This window comes from Crocuta crocuta, unplaced genomic scaffold (genome assembly GCF_008692635.1).
Source record: "Crocuta crocuta isolate KB4526 unplaced genomic scaffold, BGI_CrCroc_1.0 scaffold29, whole genome shotgun sequence".
Lineage (NCBI taxonomy): Eukaryota > Metazoa > Chordata > Mammalia > Carnivora > Hyaenidae > Crocuta > Crocuta crocuta.
The window spans coordinates 4,442,225-4,461,980 of record NW_027533280.1 but is presented as its reverse complement, the minus strand read 5'-3'; the positions used below and the strand labels follow the sequence as shown (position 1 = coordinate 4,461,980).

General features: G+C 36.3%; 1 protein-coding gene across 1 annotated transcript in view; it reads right to left on the bottom strand.

The window, feature by feature from the left end:
- IFT81 (intraflagellar transport 81) overlaps positions 1-19,158 on the bottom strand; it is an 84,212-nt gene extending 65,054 nt beyond the window's left edge. Inside the window, exons 1-9 of the mRNA XM_077747911.1 lie at positions 19,083-19,158; positions 16,100-16,258; positions 15,471-15,574; positions 14,740-14,920; positions 12,274-12,363; positions 9,552-9,617; positions 9,129-9,239; positions 7,721-7,805; positions 540-703 (exon numbers count right to left, since the gene is read on the bottom strand). Of these exons, the coding sequence (XP_077604037.1) occupies positions 540-703; positions 7,721-7,805; positions 9,129-9,239; positions 9,552-9,617; positions 12,274-12,363; positions 14,740-14,920; positions 15,471-15,574; positions 16,100-16,243 (945 nt within the window). The 5' untranslated portion in view covers positions 16,244-16,258; positions 19,083-19,158. The remainder of the gene's footprint in view (positions 1-539; positions 704-7,720; positions 7,806-9,128; positions 9,240-9,551; positions 9,618-12,273; positions 12,364-14,739; positions 14,921-15,470; positions 15,575-16,099; positions 16,259-19,082) is intronic.
- Between the last annotated feature and the right edge of the window lie 598 nt (positions 19,159-19,756).

Here is a 19,756-nt window from a genome sequence, read left to right as displayed (position 1 = left end):
ATTTTCCCCTCTCCCCACCCCCATCAACCCTCAGTTTGTTCTCAGTATTTAAGAGTTTCTTATGGTTTGCCTCCCTTCCTCTCCTTAACTATTTTTCCCCTCCCCCTCCCCTATGGTCCTCTGTTAAGTTTCTCCTGTTCCACATGAGTGAAAACAAAAATATTAGCTTTAAATATAAAATTGCTATAATATTATTCTTGGAAACAAAAACTAATGATATGCAGAATATTTAAAAATTTACCATCTAAATGATTATGAATACATAAACCTATGAGTCAAGCATATGCATTAATTTACATATTCAAGCTACTTAGTTTCCTAATCAGTTGACTAGGTCTGTATAACATCATATAGATTAAGTAACAGCATTACATGCTATAATTTCTCACAAAGAACAATTCCTCATAGAAACTGTCAACTCATCACAGGTGAACTTAAGAGTTAAGAGCAGGACACCATAGAAAGCAGTTCACATAATTTTCACAGTACTGGGGATGAGATAAAATGGGAGTTATAAAAAGAAAATGATTGTCACTTACTTTAGATTCAAGTTCAAGAAGATCAGAATGGCCCATGGCAGGCTCTGAAACCACTTTTTGTAAAAAATGCAATTCTTTTTTCTTGCTCTCTAATTCTTTAGGAAATTTTTCAGTTACCATGTAAGAATTAAATTTTATCTCTTCTTCTAGTCTCTTCATTAAACCTTTAAAAATAAAATAATTATTCAGCCCAAGAGAGTAGGTATAGTGGTACTTTGTGCACTTTAAAATACAAGATCTGAATAATAGGCTTATCTATTGAAAGCATTCTGTATAATAAGTTAACCATTGAAATATTTTTTTCAATTTTAAAAAAGTAATCTACACCCAAGGTGGAGCTCAGTCTCATGACCCCAAGATCAAGGGTCACATGTACTACCAACTGGGCCAGCCAGGTGCCCCAACCATTGAAATCTTCTGAATGACAACACAAATGAAATCCCACTCAGATTCTTTCNTTTTTTACAATACATCTCTCTCTCTCTCTCTCTCTTTTTTAATGTTTATTTATTTTTGGGAGAGATAGAGACAGAGCATGAACAGGAAAGGGGAAGGGAGAGAGGGAGACACAGAACCAAAGCAGGCTCCAGGCTATGAGCTGTCAGATGTCAGCTCATCAACTGTGAGATCATGACCTGAGCTGAAGTTGGAAGCTTAACTGACTGAGCCACCGAGGTGCCCCAACTTTTACAATACTTCTGATGCAATTTATATTTCTATTCTAATATTTCATAAATGGTAATATATTGTAATTTGTCAGCTTCAAACCAATGAAAACATTACTAAAGGTACAAGTTAGAATCCAAAAAATAAGAAATTATCTACATTCAGAAACACTTCTGACTTTTCATGTTGGTAGTTTTGATATTGTAAAGTATTAGCTTATAGTAGTGGCAACTCAAATTACATTTTAAAGGTTTAATAATTTTTCTTATTTTGGCAGAGTACACAAGCATACACATACAGAGATTTTCAGTGAATAATGGTTTTGTTATAAATTCCCAGCCTAGAGAGCTTTAAAAGGTTTATTTCAGATCTTTCCATGACACATTTACAAATTTCTGGCTTGACTTTTTAAAACATTGGATTTCCGGTTTAAGTAATCTACGTAGGTAGATTGCTTAATAAATTTGGCCCCCAACCTTAAAAATTATTTTTAGTTCTGTTGTGCTAACCATATATTAACAAGTAAAAATTTATTAATGGCAAAATCACAAGTTTTCCATTCATCCCTACAACTTTCCCCCTTAAAAAGGGACTGGAGAAAGGGAAGGAAGAGAGAGTATTTAATGAATCAGACTATAATTAGGCAGTCATTCCTATGTGGTTTCCGATTAAGTCTACATCCTGGCTCCTTTCGCTATCAGGTGACTGGTTTTTCCATCTTCAAGTTCTTAAACATACTACACGTAATCAGAGATGTAAAGAATCAAATACTAAAATGCTTTTAAAGACTTAAAATTCTTAAATATTATTTTCCCTATTTAAAAGAAAGATTCTAATTTTAGAAAATACAAACTCCTGTATAGTGACAGAAAGTGGTTGCCTAGGGATAAGTAGAGGGGCACAAAGGTGCAAAAGTGAGATATTACAAAGGATACAATAAAATGTTTGGGAGTGATGAATATATTTGTTATCTTGATTAAGGTTGATGGTTTCAACAGTGTGTGCTTTATGTCAAAACTTATCAAGTATATATTTCAAATATGTGCAGTTTATTGAACATCCATTTTACCTCAATAAAACTGTTAAGAAACATAAAAATAGGGTTTCCATCACATTTAAAATTCTTCTCTTAAAAATTTTAACTTAAGACCTTGAAGAGTAGTCATATGTTCCATGCAGCTTTTGAAAAATTATCTTTCAAAATCCTGGTGAAATTAAATACACGGTCACTCAGGAAACTTTCTGATTAAAACCCCCCTTAAAACATCTCTCTGACCCTACTATAGTGGAATGAGTAGCTTCTTTTATATAATAAATCTCACAAAAGTATAGAGTATAAAGATGAATTAACTTCCATGAGTGTTTTACAACATGGCTGTTACTCTGAAAAAATACAAAGCACATTCCTACACTAAAAATATTTTTCATGTTATTTAAGTAAATAGAAACTTTCTATAAGCTATTTTTCATTACTTAAAAAGTTTAGATAGACCTTCTTAAAGGAAATACCTGGATCAATTAAACATGTTTCATCTACTCTTTTCCTAGGCTGCTGAATACAACCCTTAAAGCTATTTCCCAGAAAGATGTCAACAAAGCAAGAACTCCTTAATTTCCTACTCCCTACACTCTGCCCCAAAGAACACATACTGCACACATAACACCTTATTTTTATGTTTTCAGCCCTGTTTTTCTTACTTGATTCCCCTCTTATCTGTGGAAAAGATCATTTTCTTCCTATCCAGGGTTTTGGGGTCTACTCCTACCTTGTAACTACTTAATAGGCTATTTACTGACTGCCTGGTCTGTGTAATTTAATTTAGCATGCTAGGCCCTGGAAATAGAAAGACCAGTTATGACTTGGTGACTAGTATGTGGAGTTTAGTTGAGTCAGAGTCAGATATGCCAACAATTAACATATTGTGGTAATTGATGCAGAAATTCAATGTACTGCACACAGGAAAGGCTGTTACCAGCTCTCACCTTTTCCTCCTGAATCTTCAATTTCTGTTTGTCTAACTGACTCTCTCCTCCAGCACACAATCACTCCTATTCACAATCCCCAGCACACAATCACCCCTATCACAATCACTATCACAATCACCAGTACACAAGAAGTCTAGGCATGGTACTTTCTTATTCATTTGCACACTCCCTCTATTGCCTTTTTTTCTTCTTCTTCTTCTTTCTTGCCCTCTTTTCAAAGACAAGCAGTCAGAAGAAGCCTACCCTTTTCATCTACATTTATGTTCTTTCTGGTTAATGAGGCTTGGCATGGAATGCCTTCTACTCCTTACCTTTCCAACTTGAACCTAACCAGGTGCCACCTCATTCGGGAAGCCAGTTGACTCTGTGATAGGATTTGGTGCCTTATCTCTTCGTTCTCACAGAACCCTGCTGGGCTCCATCAGCAAAGTCATGATGCCGCATTATAACTGTTCACTGCCTGTTGTTCTTGTATTAGACTGTGAGATCCTAAATATCTTTGTTTTCTATTCTAGCACTCAGCACAGTACCTGACATGTAGTAGATGTTCAACAAAAACTGAATTAATGCACTATAGTTTTTTTTTTCTTTTCTTAAATAGTTTATTGTCAAGTTGGTTTCCATATAATACCCAGTGCTCATCCCAACAAGTGCCCTCCTCCATGCCCATCACCCCCTTTCTCCTTTCCCCCACCCCCATCAGCCCTCAGTTTGTTCTCAGCATTTAAGAGTCTCTCATGGTTTGCCTCTCTCCCTCTCCCCAACTACTTTTCCCCTTCTTCTCCCCCATGGTCCTCCTTTAAGTTCTTCCTAATCCACCTCTACGAATGCACTACATTTTTGAGCCATTTATTTCTATTACTACTTAACAATGCAATTGATTTTATTCAATAGTATCTATTAACATTACTTACATTTATATTTTACACAAACATCCCAAGAGATGCATAAAACACAATTTTATTTGTAAATTTTATTACTAAGTGAATAATTATGTATTTCCTGGCCCAAATAATTTCTCTTTAGGCTAAGAAGGGCAAAGCAAAATAAAGACTATCAATTCAAATAAAAAATGAAATATTACTAATGCTATAAATGTCTTTGGATATTCTGTTTAGTTGTCAGAATTAATACATAATAACATATTTATCCTAATTAAATTCAAGGTAACAGATATTGCAGAACATTTTAAACTGTATTAAACTTCTCTGATCAATTGTTTTTCTGCATACCAAATCTTTCAGTTCTCATACACATTACCTTCATTTCAAGAAATTCATTATTTGTTTTACATTTTCTTAATGTTTATTTATTTTTGAGACAGAGAAAGAGACAGAGCATGAGTGAAGGAGGGGCAGAGAAAGAGACACAGAATCTGAAGTAGGGTCCAGGCTCAGAGCTGGAGCCTGGTGCAGGGCTCAAACTCACAGACCATGAGATTATGACCTGAGCTGAAGTTGGATGCTTAACCAATTGAGCCCCCCAAGTGCCCCTCAAGAAATGCACTATTAGTGGTAAATTCTAATAATTTCTTAGTAAGAGTAGACCTATACAAATCACTTATTGATATTAATTTTTAAATGGCTATAACTTATAGATTTCTTTTGAAGACTTATCATAATTTTTTACAGTAAGTTTTGAGGGAAACTATATCAAATCCAAAGAATATATACTAAAAAGATACACATTACACTAAGGAGAAAAAAAATCATATGAAATTATTTTCTTAGGGCACCTGNACATAATAACATATTTATCCTAATTAAATTCAAGGTAACAGATATTGCAGAACATTTTAAACTGTATTAAACTTCTCTGATCAATTGTTTTTCTGCATACCAAATCTTTCAGTTCTCATACACATTACCTTCATTTCAAGAAATTCATTATTTGTTTTACATTTTCTTAATGTTTATTTATTTTTGAGACAGAGAAAGAGACAGAGCATGAGTGAAGGAGGGGCAGAGAAAGAGACACAGAATCTGAAGTAGGGTCCAGGCTCAGAGCTGGAGCCTGGTGCAGGGCTCAAACTCACAGACCATGAGATTATGACCTGAGCTGAAGTTGGATGCTTAACCAATTGAGCCCCCCAAGTGCCCCTCAAGAAATGCACTATTAGTGGTAAATTCTAATAATTTCTTAGTAAGAGTAGACCTATACAAATCACTTATTGATATTAATTTTTAAATGGCTATAACTTATAGATTTCTTTTGAAGACTTATCATAATTTTTTACAGTAAGTTTTGAGGGAAACTATATCAAATCCAAAGAATATATACTAAAAAGATACACATTACACTAAGGAGAAAAAAAATCATATGAAATTATTTTCTTAGGGCACCTGGGTGGCTCAGTCAGGTAAGTGTCCAACTCTTGATTTTGGCTCAGGGCATGATCTTGCAGTTTGTGAAGTCCTAACAGTGTGCTAACAGTGTGGAGCCTGTTTGGGATTCTCTGTTTCTTTCTTTTTCTGCCCTTCCCTCCCTCTCTCTCAAAAAAAAAAAAAAAAAAAAAATTAAAAGAAAAATAAATTTTTTTCTTTGTCCTGAAAATTAACATTCTCCTAGAAAGTGTAAACTTAGTGAATAAAGAATGAAATGACACCAACAATTAAATGCATGGCAACTTCCAGGTATTGCCTGAACCTGAATTTATAAGACTACAAGGAGTGAGAGAGTTTATGGAAAGCCACCAATTAACATGTATTAACCATATATTTTTAGAGGCAACACTATAGTGGTTTTTAAAATATGAATTAAATATACCGTATTTCCTTGATTCTAAGATGCCATTGATTAAGCAACAAATATCATGTTAAATGTAGGGGCACCTGGGTGGCTCAGTCGGTTAAGCATCCGACTTCGGCTCAGGTCATGATCTCATGGTTCGTGGGTTTGAGCCCCACGTCAGGCTCTGTGCTGACAGCCAGCTCAGAGCGTGGTCTGTTTCAGATTCTGTGTCTCCCTCTCTCTCTGACCCTCCCCTGCTCATGCTGTCTCTATCTCTCTCTCAAAAATAAATAAAACGTTAAAAAAATTGTTTTAATTAAAAAACAATATCATGTTAAATGTACATATAAAATGTAACATATACCCCAATGGCAAAAACAATTAAAATGGGAAAGAATATGCGTCTAGAATCAAGGAAATACTGTATTATCTCTTTTAACAATTTTATTGAAATACAATGTACATGCCATAAAATTCATCCATTTAAAGTGTTCAATGGTTTTTAGCAAATTCACATAATTGTGCAACTAGCACCACAATCAATTTTAGAACATTTTTATCAGCTCCAAAGGAAGCCTCTATACCCATCAGCAATCCCTTCCACCCTCCACCAAACATACAAACACAGACACACATAGAGCTGTCCCCACCCTAAAACTCCTGAGCCCTAGGCAATCACTATTTGGATTTTGGATTTTATCTCTCTGGATTTGCCTATTATGGACATTTCATACAAATGGAATCATACAATATGTGGTCTTTTGTAACTAGTTTTACTTAATATGTTTTTGAGGTTCATATGTGTTGTAGCATGTATCAGTACTTCATTCTTTTGCATTCCATTGCATGGATTTTGTTTACTCACTCATCAGTTTAGGGGTATTTGGGTTGTTTCCACTTATGGGCTATTATGAATAAGGTTGCTATGAATGTTTGCGTACAAGACTTTGGGTGGACATATGTTTTCAATTCTCTTGGGTAGACACCTAGGAATGAAACATGCTGGGTCATTTTGAGAAACTGCCAGATAGGTTTTTCAAAGCAGTCACACCATTTTATATTCCCACCAGCAACAATTCCACATTGTTGCCAATACCTGTTATTGTTATTGTCTATCTTTTTTATTCTATGAATTATAGCTTAAAACATAATATTTCATAGAATACTATAGAAAGATGAATTAACCCTTGAAAAGCTAGATGTTGACATTGGAATATTTCTCCAGTACCAATGAGAACTTTCCACTGCTCTTCCAGTTTACATGGTCTCCCTTCTGAGAGCGAAAATACTTTTCAAATGCCTTAGATGGGTTTGGTGGTGTAACCTTGGGTATTAGAACAATTTATCTTCTGTGTAAAGCTAATGTGCCAACAGAGCCAGGGATACCCATGTCATTAGCACAACCCAATACATGAAAAAACACCAAGCTTTAAGGGTCCAGCATTTTATTCCTTTTCTTTATGGCTCAGGCTCTAAAACAATTATTCATACTTTTCCCATCCATCTTTTCCATAACATCCACCCTAAGTACATACTCACATACGAGACAGCCTCCCTCCATGGTGGTTTTCATTACCTTTACCTTCTGACCAAACACTGAATGGAAACTATAAAACCCCAGGTAAAACTTAAGGATGTCTTCACCAGGAGTCTCATTAATTAACTAGGAAATGCCACTCTAAAATGCTGAGCTATCACTCAACAATAATTAATTCCCGTGAGTTGATTGCTTTAAGAAAAACTACTGATATAAACTAATATTCTCTGATCATCTAGATCATATAATAGTTTCCACTTACTTTCAGGCTTCGCATCTGCTGCTGCGTGGCGCATACTTTTCAGCTGATTTTGTACTCTTTGCAGTCTCTGCACTGCATGAAATAGCTTTAAAATATAATTAGATCCATTATTTCCTTAGTCTATTGAGACCTACCACTCACATGGACAAGCAAAGAAATATACAAGTTCCACTTAATTCTTGTGATATACAAAGAACAAATAATAAGAACTAAGAAAATTACGGTGTTGAGCTCAGAATGTAATTGGTTTTCTCAATACCTTTTCTTTTAAAGCTTTTTAAAAAAGGTTTCAGGTATTTTTTCTTTAGTTCTTTATTGTACTTAGTGATCAAGGAAAAATACTTGGTAAAGAAATACATACATCAGGCTTTTCTTTGTTTAATTTATTTCATCTTTAAGTTATTTCCACACCCAATGCTTGAACCCACAACCCTAAGATCAAGAGTCACATGCTCCACTGACTGGGTCAGCCAGGTGCCCCTAACATGATTTTCTTAATTCTAAAGCATATTAGCATTCTCACAAATGATGTCTTACATCAAGAGTTGTATACTCTACCAACTGAGCCAGCCACAAATGATGTCTTAGAATCAGACATTGATGTGGGGCACCAAGGTGGCTCTGTCAGTTAAGCATCCAATTCTTGATTTCAGCTCAGGTCATGATCTCATTCATTGTTGTAAGACTGAGCCATGTATCACACTGAGCATGCTCTCTCTCAAAAAAAAAGAATCAGACACTTATGCTAAGTAACCATTCAGGGACCAAGCAATACAGCTTACTAGTGCAATGGAACTACCACGATGCCAAATCAAGTTCCAAAAGAGCCAAATAACTCATTGAGTAGGAAATGGAACTGTTTCAAAGTGTATTTTTAATGTATAAAGTCTACTCAGTTTTAAGACAAATTTTTAATGAAATAAAAGTAATCCTTTCTAACCAAATTATATTTTCTTTAAGGCAAAGTCTAAAAATGTGGAGTGTAGGTGATTTTGTGCCTTTTTATGATTTGCTTATTTGCCCCTGGAATAAAGTGTAGTGGATACTATGATCGGTGGAATAAAGTGGATATTCTCATAGCCCCAGGATCTCAAGACGCCCTTTGGAGATTCTGGAAGTTTTATCAGCAATTAATCTTAATGCTTAATGTTATGATGAATGTTCTGTGATGTTGGGTCAACATGAGTTAAGCACAGGCTAAAAGGTAGTATATAGATATATACTGGGTACTGAACTCAAAAAGTAGCATTATTGCTGCTGGTGCCACAAAATCCTTTGAAGAGTATTCCATCATATTAACAAAAGAAAACACGAACTTCCACAATCTAGAATTCTTTTTTCTTCACATTTGGATAACCAAAAGGAATCATTTCTTTCACCACAAGAATATAAACTTTTGTGAGGCTACCTGATTCTTTTGTTCCTGTTTCTGTTGTGCAAGAAATTCTTCTCTCTCTTTTTCAACTCGAAGTTGCCTTGCTATTTTAAGCATTCGTTGATGATTCTGAACTGTCTCCACCTACAGTAAGGGAATAAGTAGTACATGTTACTGTCAAGTTTAAGAAAGAAATTAGCATGTCATGTGACTCAGACATCCACTTATCATTTCCTCTTGGCAAACAGTACTCCCTAGAGATGACAGTGAAGTTCCAGACTCCAGGTCTTCAAAGTTCTGGGCTACTGCCTGGGGAGATTCCCTTTCTGTCAATGTTATTTGAGTCCATCCTCAGATGTACACCCATGCCTTGTTTAATCTTTATTTCCATTCCTAAATCTGTGCAAGCGCCTGGGACCTGGGGCCAAAGTCTTACAGTGCTAATTCTTGCCTTACCCTTTTCTTCAAACGTTCAACTCTCTTAATGAGCTGATCCTTTTCTTCCACCATTGCACTGATATCCTAAAAAGTAGTCAAGGAGACATTATAAGGAAAAGTATTCTTTGTAGAATTCAAAGTTTTCATATGATTCTGCACCGACCGTTTTCACTATATATAACCAGAGCATCAAGGAACAAAGATCCTCTTTTGGATAAAGGGCATTTTTATTTCTCCCCAGGGTTCTTTATGCAGGGTAATTTATTGGGCAGCCTGGTGTTCATTTAGAAAAGCAACTAAAACAGGTTATAACATAGCAAGGTAAAGCTGCCAACCAGCACATTTGTGCTCTGATTCCAAATATGGGCACATGATTTTTCAAAAGTCTTCTATAATGGAAAGTGTGCAGGTCTAAAAACATGAACAACAGCTGCTGACATCCCATCTGCTCTGTTAAATACCAAACTATATATTCTGCCAATTTTCCATCAAAATTATTTTTAAGGCTATGGTGTTTTCAAGACATAAATTTGCATCTTATTTTGTCAATTAACCAATTCCCTTCCTAAAAATAAAGGCTTCAAAAATAAACCACCTTCCTGTTAATCAGCTCCATAATATTTTCAAGTGAAAACAAAAATTCCTTCCTAAACCTAAAAAAATGAGTATCTTAACTATCACAGTAATACTGAAGAGAAAAATAGACACAACAGCCAGTACTGACAGGATCCAGGGAAATAGGCACTTACTCACTACTGGTGGCATTGTATTGAAGAACAATATCAACAGTCTTAAAATAAACATATATACCATCTAGCCTGATAATTCCATGTCTGGGAGTTTTTCTAATAAAATATTCATGGAAGTCCAAGGACTTCTCTACGAGGAGTTTTACAGATGCTAATTATATCTAAAATTTGTAAACTACTCAGATGTCTGAAGATTATTAAATAAACTACGGCATGACACAATAGAAATTATTACAAATTATGCAGAAGAATGTTTAATGACAGAAAAAGTCATGATAGGACATTACTTGAAAGAAGCAGATTATAACATTTATATATAGCACAATATGAAGAAAAAAATTTAAATATACTCAGTAAAATGTCAATAGTAGTTATCTCTACAGTGTGGCATTATGAGTGAATTATTTTCTATTTCTTGCTTATCATATTTTCTACAAAGAATATGTTCAAAAATACCCTGGTGATAGTGAAATTAAAATGACAGACTCTTGGTTATTTTATCATTTCATTTTACTCAGATGACATAATGGAGGAAGAGTAGATGAAGGTCTAGCACTCTTGTTTCATACTATATTATAAGTATCCTACTTATGGATCTTTCTCTCCCATTAATATGAGTTCATCTTTCATTCCTAATATGCTCAAGAAACTCTTGTTGAGAAACTACCATGTACAGGGCACTGTCATAGACACTGGGCATACAGTGGTGAGCAAGATATACAGACATGGTGTTATAAAACAAAAAGAATTGGGGGAACTAAGTCATCTAGGAAATCAGGGAAGGCCTCCCTGAGGAAGCAACTTCTATTGTTTCCATGCTTGGTGAGAATGTTAAATTTTTTTTTTTTTGTAGAATGTTAAGTAACATGTGTCAAAAGTCCTAAGGAGCGCCTGGGTGGCTAAGTCGGTTAAGCAGCCCACTTCAGCTCAGGTCATAATCTCACAGTTTGTGGGTTTGAGCCTCTCATCTGAGCTGTCAGCATGGAGCCTGGAGCCTGCTTGACTCTCTCTCTCTCTCTGTCTCTCTCTGCCCCTTCCATACTTGCTCGTGAGCTCGCTCTCTCTCTCAAAAAAAAAAAATAAACATTGAAAAAAAATTTTTTTTAAGTTCTAAAAATTTTCATTGGCTTTCATAAGCAATTCAATTTCTAGAAATTTATTCTAAGGAAACAATCACAAATATCCCAAAATAAATGTATGTATAAGATAATCATAGCATTATCTATAATAGCAAAAGATAAAAAACCAAAAATGTTAACCTATCCATACTATAGAAAATTATTTAGTCATTAAAGATCACATTCAGATAGATAACAATGGGAAAGTACTCAGAATGCAATAATTTAAAAAGCAAGATACAAATAACTGTATAAGCGTGATCCCAAATACCCCCAAACACACGCACAAAACCTGAAAGTATCTGTAACACAATATTAACAATTGGGTGGTTTTTTCTTCTTTGTTCTTATCTCTATTTTCTGTAACATATCATATGTGTGTGTGTATATATACATGTATACATATATATATGGTAACGACCCAAAATGTAATCTTTTTTTTTTTTTATTCTTGAATGATAAAGAGAGTGTGCACATGTATGAATGGGTAAGAGAGAGAGAAAGAATCCCAAGTGGGCTCCACACTGATGTGAAGCTCAAACTCCTAAATCTGTGAGATCATGGGCTGAGCTGAAACCAAGAAGTCAGACACTTAATTGAGTGAGCCACTCAGGCACCCCTTAGAATGTAATCTTTTTTGATCCATGGTAGTGTGGTAGTGGTTTATATAGTAAAAAGAACTAATTATGAGTTTATCCTGGCTTCATCAATCTCTTCAGTAAAGAGCTAGCAAAAGTCCTACAAAAGAAAATCTGCCACTTGCTAGCACTAGTTCCCATATAGTTTAAAACTCATACTGAATTACCTAAAAACCAAAATGGGAAATCTAATATTCAAATCTAAAAATATATTACTATATTTTCTTTTATTTACCCTTCTTATTTCTGCTGTAGAAAATCCAGATGTCTTGAGTTGCTCACATTCTTTATGCAAAGTTTTAAAGGCTTCCATCAGTTCTTCATACTAAAATATAAGTTAAAAAATTATAAATTAATGACTAGACCCAGTAGGCTTTTCTTATTGATTAACTTATAGTGATTACTTAAACCATTATAAAATGACATTAAAAATACATTTATATAAGATATAAAAAAAAGTAGGTATATGAGATCTGGTCATTAAGTACTTCTCCAGCTTCTTCCCTGGTTACTTTCCTAACTCACACCCTCTACTCCATCTATGGTGATCTTTCAATCTCTGGAATATTCTTAGCTCTCATCTCCAGTCTGCACACCGTATTCCCTCTGAGAACACTCTATGACTTCCTCAACTGGATAATTTCAGCTCATCATCTGTCAGGTCTCAGCAAAGATACCACCATCCTCAGAGAAGACTTCTCTAGCCCTATATTATCTAGATCAGAGTGTCATGATACCAGAGTAAATATTATGTAAAATTATAATTGTCTTGTTACTTGTTTCTTTCCTACCATTAGACAGCAAGAGTCAGGAGGATAAGAACCCTACTAAGCGTGTATAATTATGTATCAGCATGGTGTATAAGTGATATAGATATTCAATAAAAAGTAGTGGAATGAATAAAAAAATCACAACTCTTACCCAAAATTCTTTAAAAGTAGTGTTTTTTGTGAGCAATGACAGGAAATTAATAATATTTTTCTTGACTGATCATATCCTACAAATCGGCAAATCATTTATTCTAAAACTCTTCATTCAGGAAGACAATGTGCATTTTTTATTAGAGTCTGTGCTAAATGACTGGCTAAGTGTATCAGTCATTTTATATATATACCTCAGATATATATGCTTCAAGAACAAACATGTCTTTCTTATCATTAATTCTTCCATTAATTATCTGGGCAGATTTAGTAAAAACTATTAATAAACTTCTTCTAGAGGAATTAGTTTTAGTCAAGTTTATTGATGGGGGTAGATAGGGAGGAGAAAATATTTCACACTCATGCTTCTCTATTTCCTACATTATGTAAATAAAGCTTTCAAATGCAGGGGTTGGGTCTCCTTCTTTTGTATTTCTCCCAAGGTATCTACTGTAACATTTGACATGATTATCTCAACCCCTAAAATGTCTTAAGGAAGCAACACTGACTCTGTTTTGAATGACTGCCACGACTATCCAAAATAACAAAACATGGATGAAGAAACATTTAGTTTTAAATAAATTTTTTTGTTGTCTTTTATTTATTTCTGAGAGAGAGACAGACAGTGTGAGCAGGGGAGAATCAGAGAGAGAGGGAGACACAGAATCTGAAACAGGCTCCAGGCTCTGAGCTGGCTGTCAGCAGCACATAGCCTGACGCGGGCCCGAACCCAAGAACCGTGAGATCATGACCCGAGCTGAAGCCGGACGTTTAACCAATTGAGCCACCCAGGTGCCCCAAGAAACATGTAGTTTTAATTGCTTTTGATTCAATCCCAATTTTGAGTACATACTGTATAGAGGCAACTCTATAAAACCCTGGAGGAAAACAAAGATGGATAAAACAGGATACCTGTCTTCACAGACCTCATAATCTGCTGGGAGAGACAGACTGACAAACTATTCACAACAAACTGGCACAAATCAATCAGTCTATGTACATAGTATAGAATAAAAGCACAAAGTGCTAAACAGAGGCACTTTTTAAAAATCAAAGTCCTTTGAAATCTTAAACTTGAATTCTCTCTTTCAATGGTCTTTGATCAGTACTATGGTTTGAAATCCCAGGACTAAGAGCCAGATCAGCCAGAATCCTCAATAGTCAAGAGCTTTAAGAATGTAAAGCCAGAGCCCAATATCCTAAAACTCTAGAAGGAAAGTGCACTGAAATTTCAAACTCCTAGCCCTTTCTCTACTTTCTACCTAACTGGGAAGTCCTTTGAGATCTCAAGCCTAGCTTCTTTGCCTATACACATATCCTGATTTGTCTGGGACAGTGTCAATTTATAACTTTGCCTAATTATTTTGATAGTTCCCTTCTCTTTGATTTGGATGACAAATTGTATAGTCACCTAACTGATCAGGAAAATACTCTACAATCCCAAACCTAAGGAGACACAGACCCACAATTTTTTTTTATTTTTTTTTTTATTTTTACAAATAGTTTATTGTACTACCCACAATTCTTAATAAATTATTCTAAAATCTTAATTTCAGGATTGTTTTCTATGTATATACCCCTATCACTGAAATGGCATTTCTGTGCAAAAGTCAAGATTTTCATACACGATTGCACTTGGACATTACTAATAACTATTTTACCTTTTGGTGCCAGTTGTACATACAGAGAAGCAAGTAAGCTAGAGAGAGATTAACAATTATCTGAACATGTGCATGTTGGCATCCATTACAGTTTAAAAACGCCATTTGTGTATTGTATACCTGTTTATTGGTATCAGCCACTGTTTCATCCTGAAGAAACTCATTTGGTACCTCAAGTTTTATTAAAAAACGAGCTAAATATGCTCTTTTCTTCAGTTCATTAGTCCTCTGAAGAAGCCAGTGGAGCACTGGATAAATTACAGGTTTACTTCCAATCACCAGACCCTGACGAAAGGTACTCCTATAAAAAGAAAATAAATATGTGTGCATGCACTACCCCCCTTATAAAGAAACCTTGAAAAGAGATAAAAGCTCAAAACCTAATTTACAATTTCCTGATGGTTTTCCATGACTACCTAAAAAAATTAAACCAAGACTATTCTAAAGTCATTCTGTATATCAACAATAAACATAAAATTAGACCTTTAGCATATCACTGGACTACAGGGGAGGTTGTATTGGAACCATAAATTGGTACAGTCAGCCTTAATGCTTCATTGAGTGGGCAGGTTTAAGTTATTGTTTCTGTCTAAGATGGCAGATAAATGATAAGTGATAAAATGGAATAGTGGATTTGCCTGACCTTTTTGATTAGGGGAAAAAATGACCCACTTAAGACTTCTCCATGACAAAATAATATTTAAAGTTCAAGATTATTTTGAAATTCGGTGATATTCTAAAGCCATTAACTAAAGGAGACCAGGTATAGCCCAGAAATTCTGACTGTAGACTATGAAGGTTTGGATATTACAGCATAGCTTTAAGAAAGGAACACGTGATCAGATTCTTACATGTCTGTGGCATTTCCTGGAGGTTTGTATTTAAGGATACCAAGGAGGCTCAACATCCTTTTGGCTGTCTGCTCTGGCATCTCCTCTCTGATATCAACAACTTGCTAACAAATAAAGAAATTGAAAAAATGCATTATTGTTGTATGTCTAACAAAGAGCAATACTTAAACTCACCGGCAAAGCTGTTTGGCAAGAGCATAACAGGTACAATGGACTCTTCATAAAACAGATTAAGTATGGAAGCCCCCAGATACCAAGTGAGGGTACATACAAGTCAGATCAGGATTCGTATTAAGAATGTCAAGCTTAAAAAGTATCCAGTGGAAGGACCAGTGTATAAGAAACATGAGCTAACTTGCAATACAATAAAACCTTTTGTAAAAGCATTTTCAATTCCAAGACCAAATCTGTTTATGTTTGAAGCAGAGAAGTAATTTCTAAATAAGGTACAAGTAGATAATTTAATTATTAAGTTAGTAGAGAAACCTTAAAGATCATTTATTTTTACTTTACAGGCATGGAAAATAAGACCCAGAGGTTAAATAAATTGCCCAAGACTCATAGATACTTAGAGGCCAAAACTGGCTTTCCTGCTACCCTTTTCATCACAAGAAAGAGAAAACTCTTACCTTTGGGTCAATCTCAGCCAGAACATCATTTAGAATTTGCAATAGTTGCATTGGCTCCAGGGAATCAAATGTGATTAAATTATAGTTCTTCCTAAAAGGCTCCTTATTGAGATTGTCCACAATGAATTTGATTTGATCGCTCATAATTAGGTCTTATAACTAAAAATAGAGATAAAATTCCTTAATACTGGTAATAAACATTCTGGAAAAAAAATCAGTATTGAATTTATAGGAAGTAGGCATGAAAAGTATAATTCTACATGGTACACAAAATGCTAAGAAAAAGGTTGTTTTGTTGAAAGAAATCAGAATATGAAGACTTTATTATGAATTTTACAGTACATACTGTTAATATTAAAATCGAATTTAAAAAAATTTTTTAATGTTTTATTTATTTCTGAGAGAGAGAAAGAGACAGCGTGAGCAGGGAAGGGTCAGAGAGAGAGGGAGATACAGAATCTGAAGCAGGCTCCAGGGTCTGAGCTGTCAGCACAGAGCCCGATGCGGGGCTCGAACCCAAGAACCGTGAAATCATGACCTGAGCCAGAGAGATGCTTAACCAACGGAGCCACCCAGGCGCCCCAATACTGAATGTTTTTGTATATTTATCTAGTATGATAGCAATCATCTGAGTTAACATTGAATTAATATGGACAAATGCATGATAAATTCCACCTACATTAACATCTCTTCCATTCAGCTCCACAACTATCCAGGGGTAAAGATTGTTAGGTTACAGACATGCTTCTAATTTCATTTTAAATAGCAGCCCATGTTTAAAAATTGGGAGATTTTTTTTACATTAAAATCCAGCTGTCTAATTTCTTGTCAAAATCAGATCTAGCAACCCTGGCCACACATTTGTGCACAGCCACACCCAACTGAAGTTGAATGGATGCTGCAGCAAGCTTTAGCCTGGGTATGCTCTCTTTGGTTTTGTTCTGGTTTCCTCCACCAAGTACTCTTCACCCATCATCGACTCTGCCAACCTTGCATAATTCAGGCCTATGTTTCCTGTGCCTTCAATAAGGTAACAGCCTCAAGTTTCTGGCCCCCACTTCTCTTATTCCAAATCACTTGTATGATTCTTCTCATTGTTCACAAAGTCCAAATTTCTTGGAATTTGAGACTCTTCAAGATCTAGCTCAAGACTTTATTTCCAAATTGTTACCTTTCACTCTTTTAAACTTCACCAGACTGAAATAGTTACTGCTCCCCTAGTTTTTCCACATCTGCCTTCAGTTGATGCTGTTTTCTTGCTTAGAAAGGCTGTTCCTTGCCTGATCTCCACAGGTGCAAATCCTAAGTCTTTCAAGCTCTGCCCTCCAAATGCACGTCCCTCCAGGAAGTCATTCTCTATCTCCCACATTCTGTATCAGAGCAACACTGTACTGCCCTCCAAGTTAACCACACTTTATCTGCACTGCTCTCTTACAGTTACTTTTCTGTTTTGTGCTAATTATTTTTGTACATCTTCCCTTCTTTACTAAACTATAAATCCCATGAGGACATATCTGTGCCTAATTCCTTCTGTGAATACCCACTGCATCAAAACAGTGACTTCTTCCATAGACTGGATGAATGTGTCCACAGGCCCAAGGCCAGAAAAAAAACAAAAAATAAAAAACATACGCATAAGTAGGTTGGTGGTGATCATAACTTTTTAAAAGATTAAATATTTAATTATTTAACAGCTGAAATGGCTTTACCAAGGGTTCCTAGTGTTTCCGGCATGAAGATATCACTTGTTTAGTAGGGGAAGGAGTGGTAGAAATTTTGCAGGCAAGCAATTTTTTAAACTAACAATTTAAAAAAATGAATTAAAAAAATGAACTGCTAAAAAAAGAAATACAGAAAAAACTACTTCAATGTTCTCTAACAGTTTTTAAGCATGAAATGAATAGATGCTATTTTATCAAAGTTGGGGCTGCCTGCATTTTGCTCTAAAATAGATTCTTTTTAATTGCGTGGGTGGAGCTGGATATTGGAAAACATCAAATGTAAAGATATCATTTCTCCATAATTATGATAAAACTATGGGTAAAGATTATTATTGTTTAAAAATAAGTCAAAAGACAATAGAAACCTCATATCAATGAGGTTTAAAATTTTGAGGTGCCTTTCAATCCATAAAAGGAAAACTTACATAAATTAAGTAAAAATCCACACTGGAGACCCAAGTTTTTCACTGTTAAAAGTATTTTAGGTAAAAATCCATGGCATAATCTTCCTACACATATTTATTTAATTTCAATGATTTAGAAATTATGTATATATAATATATAACATATACACACACATATACTTTTTCTTCCCTTTCAGAAAAAACAAATCACTTGGAAAAACGAGTGCAATGTTACCAGGAGAGGAAAAGAAGGTGGTTGGGTCCCCCCCGGTTGTCCACCAGCTTTCAGATGGTCACCCGCTGAGGACAAAGATGTACTGAACAGGTAGGTTGCCTATGCCCAGTGGGCTCTGAGCTCTAAAATTAGCAAAAGCAATTACTCTCCTTCTGCCAGCGGAAAGTCGCCACACTAATTCACGAACACTTACCCACATAAGAGCCCAAGGGGGTGGGGGTGGGGGTGGAATTAAAACCAGGACGTGCGTTTATCTGGCACAACTGGCGACAGAAACGACACTGCCCTGGTCCCAGACTGGCACCAGCGCGAGACCAGCAGCCTCTTAGGATTCCCAAAAATAGTGTTCCCCGCCCCCGCCCCCGGGGCTCGGGAAACGGGACAGGGGACCCCACATCGGACCCAGGCACCTCGATGGAGGTAATCTGGGCTCCCCGACCGCTCAACCCTCGGGGGAGAGGCCTGGACTCCCGCGAGGCCCGGCAAGCACCGACCCCCGCGTTGAGGGCTTCACGGCTGCGACCCTCCACTGGCGAGCTGCTGCACTGGGAAGGGAGAGGAGGAGGAGTTCTTTTCTTCTGGGGGGCTCAGGGGAGTTTCCGAGCGCGGGTTGGCGAGGTTACCTCAAATTCTCCTCAAGAAACCACTTTTCCCCCCCGCAGGAGGCATCCAGGCTCTAGTGGGTTCCTAGAGACGAGCTCCTTGGCAACGGTTGCTAGGCCGTGGCGTTACGTCACTTCCGGCGGGTGGGCCAGCCGGTTCCGCGAGCCCTCGCGGGTGCGCGCCGGGGCCAAGGTCCCCGGCCGGGAAGAGCGGCGTGTTCTCCCACGTTGCAAAGTGGGTTTACGGGTCCTGAGCCAGGGTGAGGAGTGGAGAACATTACTTCGTGATGTCAAATGGCAAGGAAAATATGAGAAGAAATAAACTGAATTCCTCACGCCTTTTCAAACATCTTGGAAAAATCCAGCTACAGATTTAGGATCAGTCTTAGAGCAAAATAAAACAAACAAACAAACAAATTCCATATTAGGCATCTCCTATATGCCTTGCTCTGTGCTGGCTGCTGGGGATGCAAAGGAAGCCAGGAACTAACTATGAGGGTCCCGTCCTCAAGGGCGGATAGAGACAATTTAAAGGCAACTCCAATAATACTATGATAAGTGGCATCACAAAAGGACCCAAAGATGGGGGGACCCCGATGAAGTATTCCAAGTTTATTTGGGGCTGAAGGGATGATACTCTTGGGAAAGGTTCCATCGGTCAAAATGATGTTTAAGTACCGGTGAAAATTAGCCAG